Here is a 13,181-nt window from a genome sequence, read left to right as displayed (position 1 = left end):
TAGGAGAGTTTGTTAATTTGGCAACATTGCAAGCAAACACACTTTAAAGAAATTAGTTGAACTTGTCAGTTTGGACAGATTGGAAACACTCTTCAAATCAAATTAGTAAAATTAGTCAGTTTGGCAATATTGCAAACCCTCTTATCTTAATTAGTAGAATTTGTTAATTTGTCAACATTTTTTTTCATCATTTTTCACTTTTTTTTTTCCAATTTTTTTTTCTTTTTTTTTCAAACAGGTCACATTATTTATAAATGGAATTCTATTGGTTTCTTGTGCTGTGAATAGCAGTGAAGTTGGATGGAATCACTTTTTTCAATGATCTTCTACTTTACTTTCTTAACATCCATTCAAAGCGCAATCAATTAATTTTCACATTTTTTTTTTTCGAAAACTGTTAATCGTTGTTTAAACTTTAAGCCGCAACACAAAATTCCATAGACACCTAATCTTCAAATTTTTTTGTTAAGTTTTGAGAATATGGTATAAATGTAGCTTCAGGGGTTCCACCAAAATCAGCAAAATTTATAAAGCGGTCTACGAGACAAAAAAGTTTGGAAACCCCTGATGATGATCAACGGTTTTTTTATGTTAAATTCGTGTATACCGGGCGGCCCAAAAATAAGTTACTACCATCAATTTCATTTTTTCAAATAGAATTACCTATTTTTAATTTTATTTTTGAATTGTGCATCAAATTCTAAGTAGGAAAAAAAACATTGGCCGGTAATTGTAGCCATGCATTTACCATAAAAAAACGCATACAAAAATAAAAATCGACCGGTACGAACGTATTTCCAAAAAACCAAATTGCCTCTAAAAGCAACAGAATTAGTGGTAACAACAAATCAAAACATTAATAATTTATAAAAACATATTTGTTTTAAATTAATAACACATTTTTAGTTATACAGTGCTGAACATCCCTACGAATTCATTCGAAATCTTGACGATAATCTTAGAGAAATACGTAAAATTGTGGCACTGTAATGAGCATCTGGTGCACAATCTAAAAAATTACACTTTTTTAGAATTAGACTTTTATTTGGCAACTTATATTGTACTTACCAAAGTCGATTTGGATGTCAATAATAGATAGCACACGATTAACGTAAGACCACAAGTACTGAAGGAGTGGCATCATTGCGACGATACTGCCAAACAATTAAAATCTGACAAATGTAATTCGCTTAAATAGGTGGCTGTTTTTGTTTTATCAGTTTCATATAAGAATTACAATTATTGATACTACTATTACTTATTTATCTAATCTTTATTTTCAATAGAAAAAAGCGTATCGACCACTTGGTCTTTCTGCCTATGTTTACAGTGGGATTTTTTATAGTTATAGTGTACAAGTTAACTTATTTCTAATTATTTACAATTTATTTACAAAAAGAAAAAAAAAATAGTCTTAGTTAAAGTGCTCTAGTAGGGTGGCAGTGGGAAAAAGGTAACGGGTGTTTAAATAGCTGACTTATTTATATTAAAATGATTAAAATTTATCATCTGTTGTTTATCTATCATCTCTTTAAATCAAGATTGTCCAAAAAGCTGTACATCTCTTCAAAATTTACCGATGAACTTGAACGTTTCAGGATATAAGATACAAAGTTAGATAAAAAAAATCTGTCTACACTTATAAATTATGCCCCGATTGACTAAACAAACGCGCGATTTTTTGAAAATCCGTTTTAAGTTTTTCGAGAAGTCATTTTAAAAACACAGTCACAAAACATGCAATAATAAACAACTACTACTACTTAGTAGACATTTTATGGCCAACCAAATACCAAACTCAAAAAAACTGTAAACATGCACAAACACACTGAACTTTAAAGTATTAACGAAAAAAAATCTACAATCTACTATAAGTTATGGACGCATAGTAGCTGAGTGAAGCTTCGCATAACCGAGAAGCTGAGCCAGCACCAGCAAGTTTATAAATTTAGTATTAAGGGCATCGGTAAAGCAAAACTTCTTATGGGAGATTCAATGCATTTTATGACAATCTTTTAACCCAAATTAAAAAAAAACTAGGCTAGATATTGCTGTTTTTTAAACGGCATATGAAAGAAGACACTTGCTAGAATGTGCGAAAGTCAATATAATTTTAATAGTACGTCAATCAAAATATCTAGAAGCATTTTTTTTTTTTGTTGTTTTATTGTTTTTAAAATACTGATGCCAATTATCGATAACCGATAATCCGTGATAGTGAACGCAGTACACAAAAAAATCCGATTCCTACGATGCGTACCGTCTATTCCGATACCGATTATTGGATTGCCAAATTGTCAAAAAAAACGATTTTTCTTGACATTTTAATGAAAAAATGGCTCTTCCATCAAATTGCCAAGAAAAATATCATATTTACTTTTTAACGTTTTAATGAAAACATGACTCCTTCACCAAATTGTCAAGAAAAATATAATATTTAATTTATTTGACAAATTGTCAAAAAAAAAAACAATTTTTCTTGACATTTTAAATAAATAAAGCTTCTCCACCGAACTGTCAAGAAAAATATAACCTTTTTCTTTCACTTGTTTTTAGCACTAATTATCGGGAAAACATTTATTTTTCTTGACAATTTAGTAAAATATGGCTCGTTTAAAATCTGGATAGTTTATTTTATTTCATTTATTTTCGGTCTTATTTTTAAAATATATTTATTTTTCTTGACAATTTTAACAAATTACAACGCCTCCGCCAAATTGTCAAGAATAATTTAATAGTTTCCTTACACTTGTCTATAGTACTAATTATCTAAAAAAAAATGATTTTCTTGACAGTTTGGTGAAATACAGCTCTTCCAGCATTCTGTCAAGAAAAATTTAAAATATTTCCTTTTCACTCGTTTTTAGTACTAATTTTAAGGAAAAAATTGATTTTTCTTGACAGTTTAGAAAAATATCGCTCTTTCATCAAACTGTTAAAAAAAATCCGAACGAATCGAGACGAAAACGGAAACTCGATTTTTCTTGAACAGTATTTCATTCTTGACAAGTATAAACCAAAAACTATTTTTTCTTGACAACTCGGTGGATGCGCCACCTAGAAGATTTGCAAAATATTTTTTGTCGAATTCACTAAAATTGTCCAGAAAAACGTAAAAATCCTGATGACACTAGTTTTTGTTATTGATTTTCTTCAAGACAAAATTGATTTTTCTTGACAATTTGAGGGTTGAATTTTCAACTTGTCCATCAAATTAACGTAAAACTATTGTTTTAACACCTGCTACCAATTATGCGTCTAATTACTACTATAATTATTTTCGGTATCATTTTCAGGAAAAATAAACGAATTTTTTGACAAATTGCATTTTTTTCGCCATTTTGTCAAGAAAATTAAAATAAAAAAAATTTCTTTTTGTAAGTTTTATTTCAACCGTTTAACCGAACAGCGCAATTTACACAAAAAACACTGATCGTTTTGAAAAATGTACAAATTTCCGTTGTCGCCATTTGTCAAGAAGTTTTGCTCGTCGCGGCCTTCCACGATCGGCGCATCGGTAAATCCTTGAATGTAGGCAACCGTCCACGCTTTTCCTTCCTCCTTGCCGTACTCTCTAGAAAACATTGTTTTTTTTTCTTGACAAATTTCCTCAAATTACGATGCCTCCGTCACATTGTCAAGAAAACGATAACTCGTGTTCATTTTAAAAATAAATTGATTTTTCTTGACAATTTTGGCGAATTACGACGCATCCACCAAATTAATGGGAATTTTTTTTAAGTTTGTTTTTATAAATAAATAAATTTTTTCTTGACAATTTTAATGAATTACGACTCCTCCGCCAAATTGTCAAGAAAATTTTAATATTTTCCTTTCACTTGTTTTTAGTACCAATTTTAAGAAAAAAATTGATTTTTCTTGACAGTTTAGTGAAATTAAGGCTCCTCCGCCAAACTATCTAGAAAAATTTATTTTTTCCTTTCACTTGTTTTTAGAACTAATTATGGAGAAAAAATAAATTTTTCTTGATAGTTTGGCGGAGGAGCCTTAATTTCACTTAACTGTTAAGAAAAATCAATTTTTTTTCCTAAAATTAGTACTAGAAACCAGTGAAAGGAAAATATTAAAATTTTCTTGTCAATTTGGCGGAGGAATCGTAATTCATTAAAATTGTCAAGAAAAAAATTATTTATTTATAAAAATAACTTAAAAAAACAATTCCCATCAAATTAAAAAAAAAAAAAAAAAAAAAAAAAATTCTCTTGACATTGTAATGAAAATATGGCTCCTCCACCAAATTGTCAAAGAAAAATATAATATTTTTACTAATTAATTTTTTTAAGACAAATTATCAAGAAAAACTATTTTTGTTGACATTTTAATGAAATATAGTTTCTCCACAAAACTGTCAAGAAAAATATAATATTTTTAATAATTAATTTTTTTTTTGCTAAATTGTCAAGAAAAACTAATTTCCTTGACATTTTAATGAAATATAGTTTCTCCACCAAACCGTCAAGAAAAATATTATATTTACATTTTTTTTTGTCAATTTGCCAAGAAAAACGATTTTTCTTGACATTTTAATGAAAATATGGCTCCTCCACCAAACTGCCAAGAAAATATTATATTTTTAATAATTAATTATTTTTTTTGCTAAATTGTCAAGAAAAACTAATTTCCTTGACATTTTAATATAGTTTCTCGACCAAACTGTCAAGAAAAATATAATATTTGCATTTTTTTTTGTCAAGTTGCCAAGAAAAACGATTTTTCTTGACATTTTAATGTAAATATGGCTCCTCCACCAAACTGTCAAGAAAATATAATATTCAATTTATTTTTGACAAATTGTCAAAAAAAAAATCATTTTTCTTGACATTTTTATAAAAATATGACTCCCCCATAAAACTGTCAAGAAAAATATAATTTATTTTTTTGCCAAATTGTCAAAATACACGATTTTTTTTTGACATTTTAAGTAAATATAACTTCTCCACCAAACTGTCAAGAAAAATACATTATACAATTTTTTTGCCAAATTGTCAAAAAAAAAAGATTTTTCTTGACATTTTAAAGGAAAAATGGCGCCCTCATCAAATTGTCAAGAAAAATATCACATTTTTTTTTTTTGACGTTTTAATAGAAATATGGCTCCTCCACCAAATTGTCAAGAAAAATATCATATTTAAATTTTGTTTGCCAAGTTGCCAAAAAAAAAACGATTTTTCTTGACATTTTAATAAAAATATGGATCCTCCACCAAATTGCCAAGAAAAATATCATATTTAAATTTTGATTGCCAAGTTGTCAAGAAAAACGATTTTTCTTGACATTTTAATGAAAATATGGCTCCTCCACCAAATTGTCAAGAAAAAATGATTTTGCTTGACATTTTAATGAAACAATAGCTCCTCCACCAAATTGTCAAGAAAAAATGATTTTGCTTGACATTTTAATGAAACAATGACTCCTCCACCAAATTGTCAAGAAAAATAGTTTTTCTTGACATTTTAATGAAAATATAGATCCTCCACCAAACTGTCAAGAAAATATAACATTTAATTTATTTTTGACAAATTGTCAAGAAAAATATCACAATTTATTTCTTTTTGCCAAATTGTCAAAAAAAAAAACGATTTTTCTTGACATTGTAATGAAAAAATGGCTCTTCATCAAATTGTGAAGAAAAATATCATTTTTTTTGACGTTTTAATAAAAATATGGCTCCTCCACCAAATTGTCAAGAAAAATATTTAATTTTGTTTGCCAAGTGGTCAAGAAAAAAATGTTTTTTTTAACATTTTAATGAAACAATGGCTCCTCCACCAAATTGTCAAAAAAAAAATCATATTTAAATTTTGTTTGCCAAGTTGTCAAGAAACATGATTTTTCTTGACATTTTAATGAAAATATGGTTCCTCCACCAAATTGTCGAGAAAAAATGATTTTTCTTGTCATTTTAATGAAACAATGGCTCCTACACCAAATTGTCAAGAAAAGTATCATATTTAAATTTTGTTTGCCAAGTTGCCAAAAAAAAAAACGATTTTTCTTGACATTTCAATGAAAATATGGATCCTCCACCAAATTGCCAAGAAAAATATCATATTTAAATTTTGTTTGCCAAGTTGTCAAGAAAAACGATTTTTCTTGACATTTTAATGAAAATATGGTTCCTCCACCAAATTGTCAAGAAAAAATGATTTTTCTAGTCATTTTAATGAAACAATGGCTCCTTCACCAAATTGTCAAGAAAAGTATCATATTTAAATTTTGTTTGCCAAGTTGTCAAGAAAAACGATTTTTCCGTTTTTTTCCGACGAAAAAACCGTTTTTCTTGACAATACAAACTCACCGAACCAGCCGCAACAGATCCACGACGGCCTTGGAACGGTAAAAACCGCGCCACACCATCACCCTGAACAGATGATAAAGCAACAGATGATGATCCTATGTCCAGAGTGCTCTGGGACACCTGGTATACGTCATCAAAACACGGTTTGCTATCGGCTAATAAGAAAGGAAGAGAGTTTGCAAGTGGATAAAAAAATCGGATAAATTTTGCTGTTGATTTTGATTTTTGTTCGTATTATTCTGGTTATGGCTCGCTTCGGATAGAGTTCTACTACAGAGAAAAAATCCAGTAAAAAATCAAATCAAGTAATCTTCCAGATTTTTGATGAAGCTTCTATAGCGTGCCAGAACGTTTTAGAGCATTCCGCAACATTTCAAAACCTACCAGATCTTTGATGAAGCTTCTAGAACTAGTCAGGATGTTCTAAAGTCTTTTGCAACGTTCCAAAACCGTCCAGATCTTTGAAGAAGCTTCTATAGCGTGCCAAAACATTCTAGAGCTTTCTGCAACATTTAAGATCTCTGACTTAGAGGTCTATGGAACTTTCGAAATGATCCTAGTGACTAAGTATACCCACTGGCAAATTAATACAATTCTAAAAAAACACATTGGTTTAAAACACTTGTAGATATCTGTAATTTTTAAGATGGCTTAACTTTTAAAATGGTCCTAGAAGAGGCTTCTTTAAACGGAAAGTGACGGAAGTGGCAATTTTAAACGGATATGGGTAGGTAAGAGGTTTCTATCTGGCGTTTATTACAAGATTCTTAATAGCATTTAGAGGTCTATAAAACTTTTGAATTTGTGAAACATTTTAGACGCTTATTTTATTTTTTCTATGACTTTATTATTAATATGTTTGAAGAAATTTTTATGAAAAATCTATAATGCAATCCAAAAATCTCAGTCTCTTTAAACAATGAAATGTTAATAGATGTTTCTTACAAAAGTAGATATATTTTACTATTATTAACATACTATCGTTGTACATATCATATAATGTATTTCGAACATTCATTTTAATGCTTTTAGATAAATCAGTGGTCTTGACCCGTCGATAACGTCTCGATTTAGGTTTTCTAGTTGAGGAAATCATAAGATTACTTGCTTGCTTTTCCCGAATCGAATAAACAGTTTTGCGGGAAATTTTCAAAGCAGCTGCAACCTTGTAGTATCAAAAAAAAATACATCAGTAAGAATATGTAAGGTCTTAAAATGTCTTATTTTCTTCCTGAACAGATGATAAAGCTTCTAAAGGTCCTCTATTGGTTTTTTCCAATTCAAAATATTCACAAAGGTTAAAAATTAACTGCTGGGCTTGTCTGTAGAGAATTTTTCCAGACATTTTCTAAAAAAATACTGTAATAGTAAGTAATTCCGAATTTAGGAAAAACCAAAGGGCTAAATAAAAACCATAATAGACACTCCCACTTTTTTTTCAAAACAGGTTAGTAATTGTGCCAATTTTGGTTAGATCGTGACAGCCGACATAAAAAAAATAAAAATATTAATAATAATATTATGAAAGTACTTACAGAATGTTAAAAGCGTAGAAACAATAGCTCTTAAAAGAACTTTATAAATGATTATTTCCCTCATTGTACTTCTTCTTCTTCTTCATGTACCATCTCCGCGACGGAGGTTGGTAATCATCACAGCTATTCGGACTTTTGAAGCGGCCGCTCTAAAAAGATCGATCGATGTGCAGCCGTACCACTCTCTCAGATTGCGCAGCCACGACTTTTTCCTTCTTCCTATACTTCTTTTCCCAAGGATTTTTCCTTGCATTATAAGTTGAAGTCTGGCGTATTTTGTCCCACGTGTGATATGTCCAAGATATTGTAGCTTTCTGGTTTTAATAGTTTCTATGATTTCCATTTGTTTGTTTATCCTCCTCATTACCTCGTTGTTTGTAACATGTTCTGTCCAGGGTATCTTCAAAATTCTTCTATACGTCCACCTCTCGAATGATTCAAGTTTTCTGATAGTTGCCGCATTCAGGGTCCAGGCTTCCATTCCGTAAAGTAAGGTTGAGAAGACATAGCACTTCAATAGTCTGACTCTTAGGTTTAACTTCAGATCTCTTGTGCAGAGTACTCTTTTTAATTTGTTAAAATTTGCTCGTGCTATTTCTATTCTTGCTCTAATCTCTCTAGAGTAGTCATTTGTGGAGTCAATTAGTGTACCCAGGTATTTGTATTTATCTACTTGTTCGATCTTAGTGCCGTTAATTGTCAGCTGCTCGTTATATCTCTGTGTTTTTGATATTCTCATAAATTTTGTTTTCTTAGCATTCATTGTTAGTCCATATTCTTGACCACACTCGGCTATTCGGTTCATTAGTCTCTGAAGATCGTCGATATTTTCCGCTATAATTATGGTGTCATCTGCATATCTAATGTTGTTTACCGGTATTCCGTTTATTTTTATTCCTGCTGTCTCTTCCTCCAGTGCTTTTTTCAGGATCTCTTCGGAGTACGCGTTGAAGAGTAGCGGTGATAGTATGCATCCCTGTCTTACGCCTCGCTTAATTTCGATTTCTTCTGACATGTGTCCGTTAATGCGTACCTTTGCTCGTTGTTCATAATATAGATTTGATATAATTCTTAGGTCATTGTAGTCTATTTGTTTTGCTTTGAGGACTTCCATTAGTTGTTTGTGGCGGACTCTATCAAACGCTTTGTTGTAGTCTATAAAACAAATGTACATATCCTGATTCACATCCAGACATCTCTGAATCAGTACATTGAGTGCGAAAAGGGCCTCTCGCGTGCCCAGACCTTTCCGAAAGCCAAATTGTGTTTCCCCTATATCCATGTCCAGTTTTTGATATATGCGATTATGGATGATTTTTAAGAATAATTTTAGTGTATGAGACATCAGACTAATGGTGCGGTGGTCGCTGCATTCCCTAGCATTCACTTTTTTGGGCAGGCAAATAAAGGTCGACACTAACCATTCTTCAGGAATAACACCTGACTTGTATATTTGATTAAACAGTTTCACCAAGATGTCTATGTATTCTGTCTCTATAATTTTCAGTAGCTCAATAGGAAGTTCGTCAGGGCCTGGGCTTTTTCCTTCTTTTGCTGTTTTTAAGGCATATACTATTTCTTCTTTTGTGATATCCGGGCCCGTTTCATTGGGTATGCAATCTGTATGTTGTTTCTTTTCCTTTTCATCATCGAACAGTTCCTCAATATATTCTTTCCATCTGTCTGTGTTATGGTGTTTCCGTTTCTGTCCAAGAGTGCATTAGTAGGGTTATGGTGTTGTATTCCTGTCATTTCCTTGACCTTTTTATGGAGATTGAATAGGTCATACCTGTTTTGGAGATCTTCGATCTCTTTGCATTTCTCTTCGAAATATGTTTCTTTAGCCTCTCTAATCTTTTTCCTGATCTCATAATTAAGCTTTCTGTATGTATGTTCATCTGTATTCTTAAACTGTCTTCGCTGTTCCATCATACTTAGTATTTGGTCATTCATCCATTTTTCTTTTTTCTTCAGGGGCTCTTTTAGTATCTCTTTGCTTGGATCCAGGATACATTGTTTTAATGCCTTCCATTGTTCATCGACGTCTTCATTGTTTATGTTCAGTTTGTCAAGGTTTTTGTGTACTTTTTGTTGGAGGGTTTGTTTTACAACTGGGTCTTTAAGTTTCCTTGTTTCCATTCTGGGGGTTCTTTGATGTCTTTTAATGTTCTTGAGTTTAAGTGTAACCTTAGCGATTATTGGATTGTGGTCGGAGAAGACGTCCGCTCCAGGGTATGCTTTCACAGCTTTAACAGCATTGCGGTATCTTTCGTTGATCATGATATATCATTGTACTAGCAGCCAATAAAATTCAATGAACCTTTCTAGTTCCACCAATGGAAACCGTTTTATACTGATTAAATCCCTGGCTGCTAAAATTTAACAGTGATTAAACACCACCTACCTTTTTCGAATACGTTTTTTTGAAGAACATTTGATATTGTTGCGAAGCGAACTTTTGATTATTAGTTAGGATTTCTTTAGTTATTTGTTGTTACCCCTGTATGTTACGTTGCTTTGTTTACGTTCTACATTCTTTTGTCTGTGTTCTAGAAAATCCTGGCTCCGTTGCTTATATAGAGAGAGATTTATGTTATAGCTTAATGAGTGTGAGGGAGAAAGTCAATTTCATGAATATTTGGGAACTTTCTAGAAACCATGGAAGCCTATATAAGCAGCTGAACCAGGCCTGGTTAGTTAGTTGTTGAATTGATGGTTGTAGTGAAGTTGAAGTTGTCAGATAGCGAGGTTAAGTGTCAGTGTCAGTTTATTGTTTTGTAAACAATATACGGTGTTGTTCAAGAAGTGTGTCATTAAGGAGTACGACGGTACAATATTAAACGAAACGGGATTTAGACACATATAAAATTTAAGCTATTTTCTTCAATATTCACAATTAATAAATCACTATAACGTAGTTTCCATTAAAAAATTACATAAATTAAAATATTATGACGTCTGATTGTCAAACGGAAATGTAAACAAAAATATACATGGCTGAACGAAAATCTGTCGTCTGCTGTTTTGGTTTAGTATTTGTGTTCTAACTAAGGTGTTTTCTTGTTAATAAACTAAAATGTGAGTTTTCAGGAAGTAATCTTGACATATACCCCTCGGCGTTCACGTTTTATCACGTAAAATGTGCATTGGTAGGTTTTTTGCAAAATTTTTCTTTTAGGCAAATGGTTTCGACTAAATAATTCTTTGGAAAAAATCGTCGAATTATTTAGTCTCAATCATTTTCCAAGCAAAATTTTACAAAAAATCACCTATGCACAGTTTACCCGATAAAACTTGAACGTCTCGGGATATAACCTATGACTATTTCCTTCCTATCAATTTTGACCAATCGCTATCAAGAATTAGTATAACAAATGTAAATTTTTAATTATAATAAAATGTTTATTTAACTCAGGAAATAATCTTACCAAATATCCCTCGTGCATCTAATTTTTCCTGTGGAAAAATTGGAATACTCGTTTCTAAGTAATTTGTTTTAACAAATAGCTTAGAAACTCGTTTTTCCGAAAAAATTAAATGCACTAGGGATATTACAAAACAATGCAAAATGCTAAAATCTGACCGCTGCAACTATGATCATATATTTATATCATATTGTTACTCCCATCGCAAATACTTGCTAACAACAACATATAACCTATGATTAATCATCCCACAGCAAAATTAACTTTAAAAAAACGCTAAATCAAGTACATGTACATACTAGATACATTTTTACGCAATTCATCAAAATTGTCGAGAAAAACCAATTTATTTTTGAAAGTTAACACTGAAAATAAAAAATTAAATTTTCTGTTTCTAAAAATTAACATTGAAAACAAATTAAAAAAAAAATTAACGGTTTCTTGGTAATTTGGCGGAGGCGGCGTAATTCGTCAAAATTGTCAAGAAAAATCATTTTATTTTTGAAAATTAACATTGAAAACAAATTTAAAAAAAATTAACGTTTTCTTGACAATTTGGCGGAGGCGCCGTAACTCGAGGAAACTGTCAAGAAAAATCAATTTATTTTTGAAAATTGACATTGAAAAGAAATTTTAAAAAAATATACGTTTTCTTGACAGTTTGGCGGATGCACCGTAATTCGAGAAAACTAACAAAAAAAACATTTTATTTTTGAAAATTAACATTAAAAACAAATTTAAAAAAATGAACATTTTCTTGACAAATTGTTGGAGACGCCGTAACTCGAGGAAACTGTCAAAAAAAATCAATTTATTTTCGAAATTGACATTGAAAACAAATTTAACGTTTTCTTGACAATTTGGCGGAGGCGGCGTAATTCGTCAAAATTGTCAAGAAAAATCAATTTATTTTTGAAAATTAACACCGAAAAGAAATTTTAAAAAATGTCCGTTTTCTTGACAGTTTGGCGGATGCACCGTAATTCGTCAAAATTGTCAAGAAAAAATCAATTTATTTTTGAAAATTATCACTGATGAAAAATGAAATTTTCTGTTTCTTGACAATTTGGCGGAGGCGCCGTAATTCGCGAAAATTGCCAAGAAAAAACAATGTTTTCCAGAGAGTATGGCAAAAAGGAAAGAAAAGCGTGGACGGTTGCCTACACTCAAGGATTTAGCGATGCGCCGATCGTGGAAGGCCGCGACGAGCAAAACTTCTTGACAAATGGCGACAACGGAAATTTGTACATTTTTCAAAACGATCAGTGTTTTTTGTGTAAATTGCGCTGTTCGGTTAAACGGTTGAAATAAAACTTACAAAAAGAAATTTTTTTTATTTTAATTTTCTTGACAAAATGGCGAAAAAAATGCAATTTGTCAAAAAATTCGTTTATTTTTCCTGAAAATGATACCGAAAATAATTATAGTAGTAATTAGACGCATAATTGGTAGCAGGTGTTAAAACAATAGTTTTACGTTAATTTGATGGACAAGTTGAAAATTCAACCCTCAAATTGTCAAGAAAAATCAATTTTGTCTTGAAGAAAATCAATAACAGAAACTATAGTGTCATCAGGATTTTTACGTTTTCCTGCACAATTTAAGTGAATCCGACAAATTGTCAAGAAGAACGAATTTTTTCTCTTGACAATGATGCAAATTACGATTGCTTTACCAAAATGTCAAGAAAAGGCATAATTTTTTCTATTTGTGTTCGATACTACCGGTTTTCAGAAAAAAAAATTTTGTAAAATATTTCTAGGTGGCGCATGCACCAAATTGTCATTAAAAAATAGTTTTTCAGTAAATTGTCAAGAAAATCAGTTTTTTTCGCAAAACTGCTAGAAATTCATTTTTTCTCTTCAGTTTGGCGCATGAACAGAACATTCAACAAATTGTCAA

The 13,181-nt window shown here is 30.9% G+C and overlaps 1 protein-coding gene and 2 long non-coding RNA genes across 3 annotated transcripts in view; 1 reads left to right on the top strand and 2 right to left on the bottom strand.

The window, feature by feature from the left end:
- LOC145738161 (ribonuclease P protein subunit p40-like) overlaps positions 1 to 12,606 on the top strand; it is a 58,330-nt gene extending 45,724 nt beyond the window's left edge. Inside the window, exon 6 of the mRNA XM_081993026.1 lies at positions 12,401 to 12,606. Coding sequence (XP_081849152.1) covers positions 12,401 to 12,590 — 190 coding nt within the window. The 3' untranslated portion in view covers positions 12,591 to 12,606. The remainder of the gene's footprint in view (positions 1 to 12,400) is intronic.
- On the bottom strand, positions 849 to 1,236 carry LOC145738174 (uncharacterized). Its single transcript, XR_014180624.1, has 2 exons — positions 1,069 to 1,236; positions 849 to 1,009 (listed from the first exon to the last, which is right to left on the bottom strand). It is a non-coding gene; the product is annotated as an uncharacterized LOC145738174 (long non-coding RNA).
- LOC145738337 (uncharacterized) lies at positions 3,369 to 6,380 on the bottom strand. The gene is made up of 2 exons (XR_014180720.1): positions 6,320 to 6,380; positions 3,369 to 3,574 (listed from the first exon to the last, which is right to left on the bottom strand). It is a non-coding gene; the product is annotated as an uncharacterized LOC145738337 (long non-coding RNA).
- Positions 12,607 to 13,181: the final 575 nt, after the last annotated feature.

This window comes from Ips typographus, linkage group LG15 (assembly GCF_016097725.1).
Source record: "Ips typographus isolate SLU linkage group LG15, UJ_Ityp_2.0, whole genome shotgun sequence".
NCBI lineage: Eukaryota > Metazoa > Arthropoda > Insecta > Coleoptera > Curculionidae > Ips > Ips typographus.
Note: the sequence above shows the minus strand (reverse complement) of the source record. Positions and strands in the feature narration are given on the sequence as shown.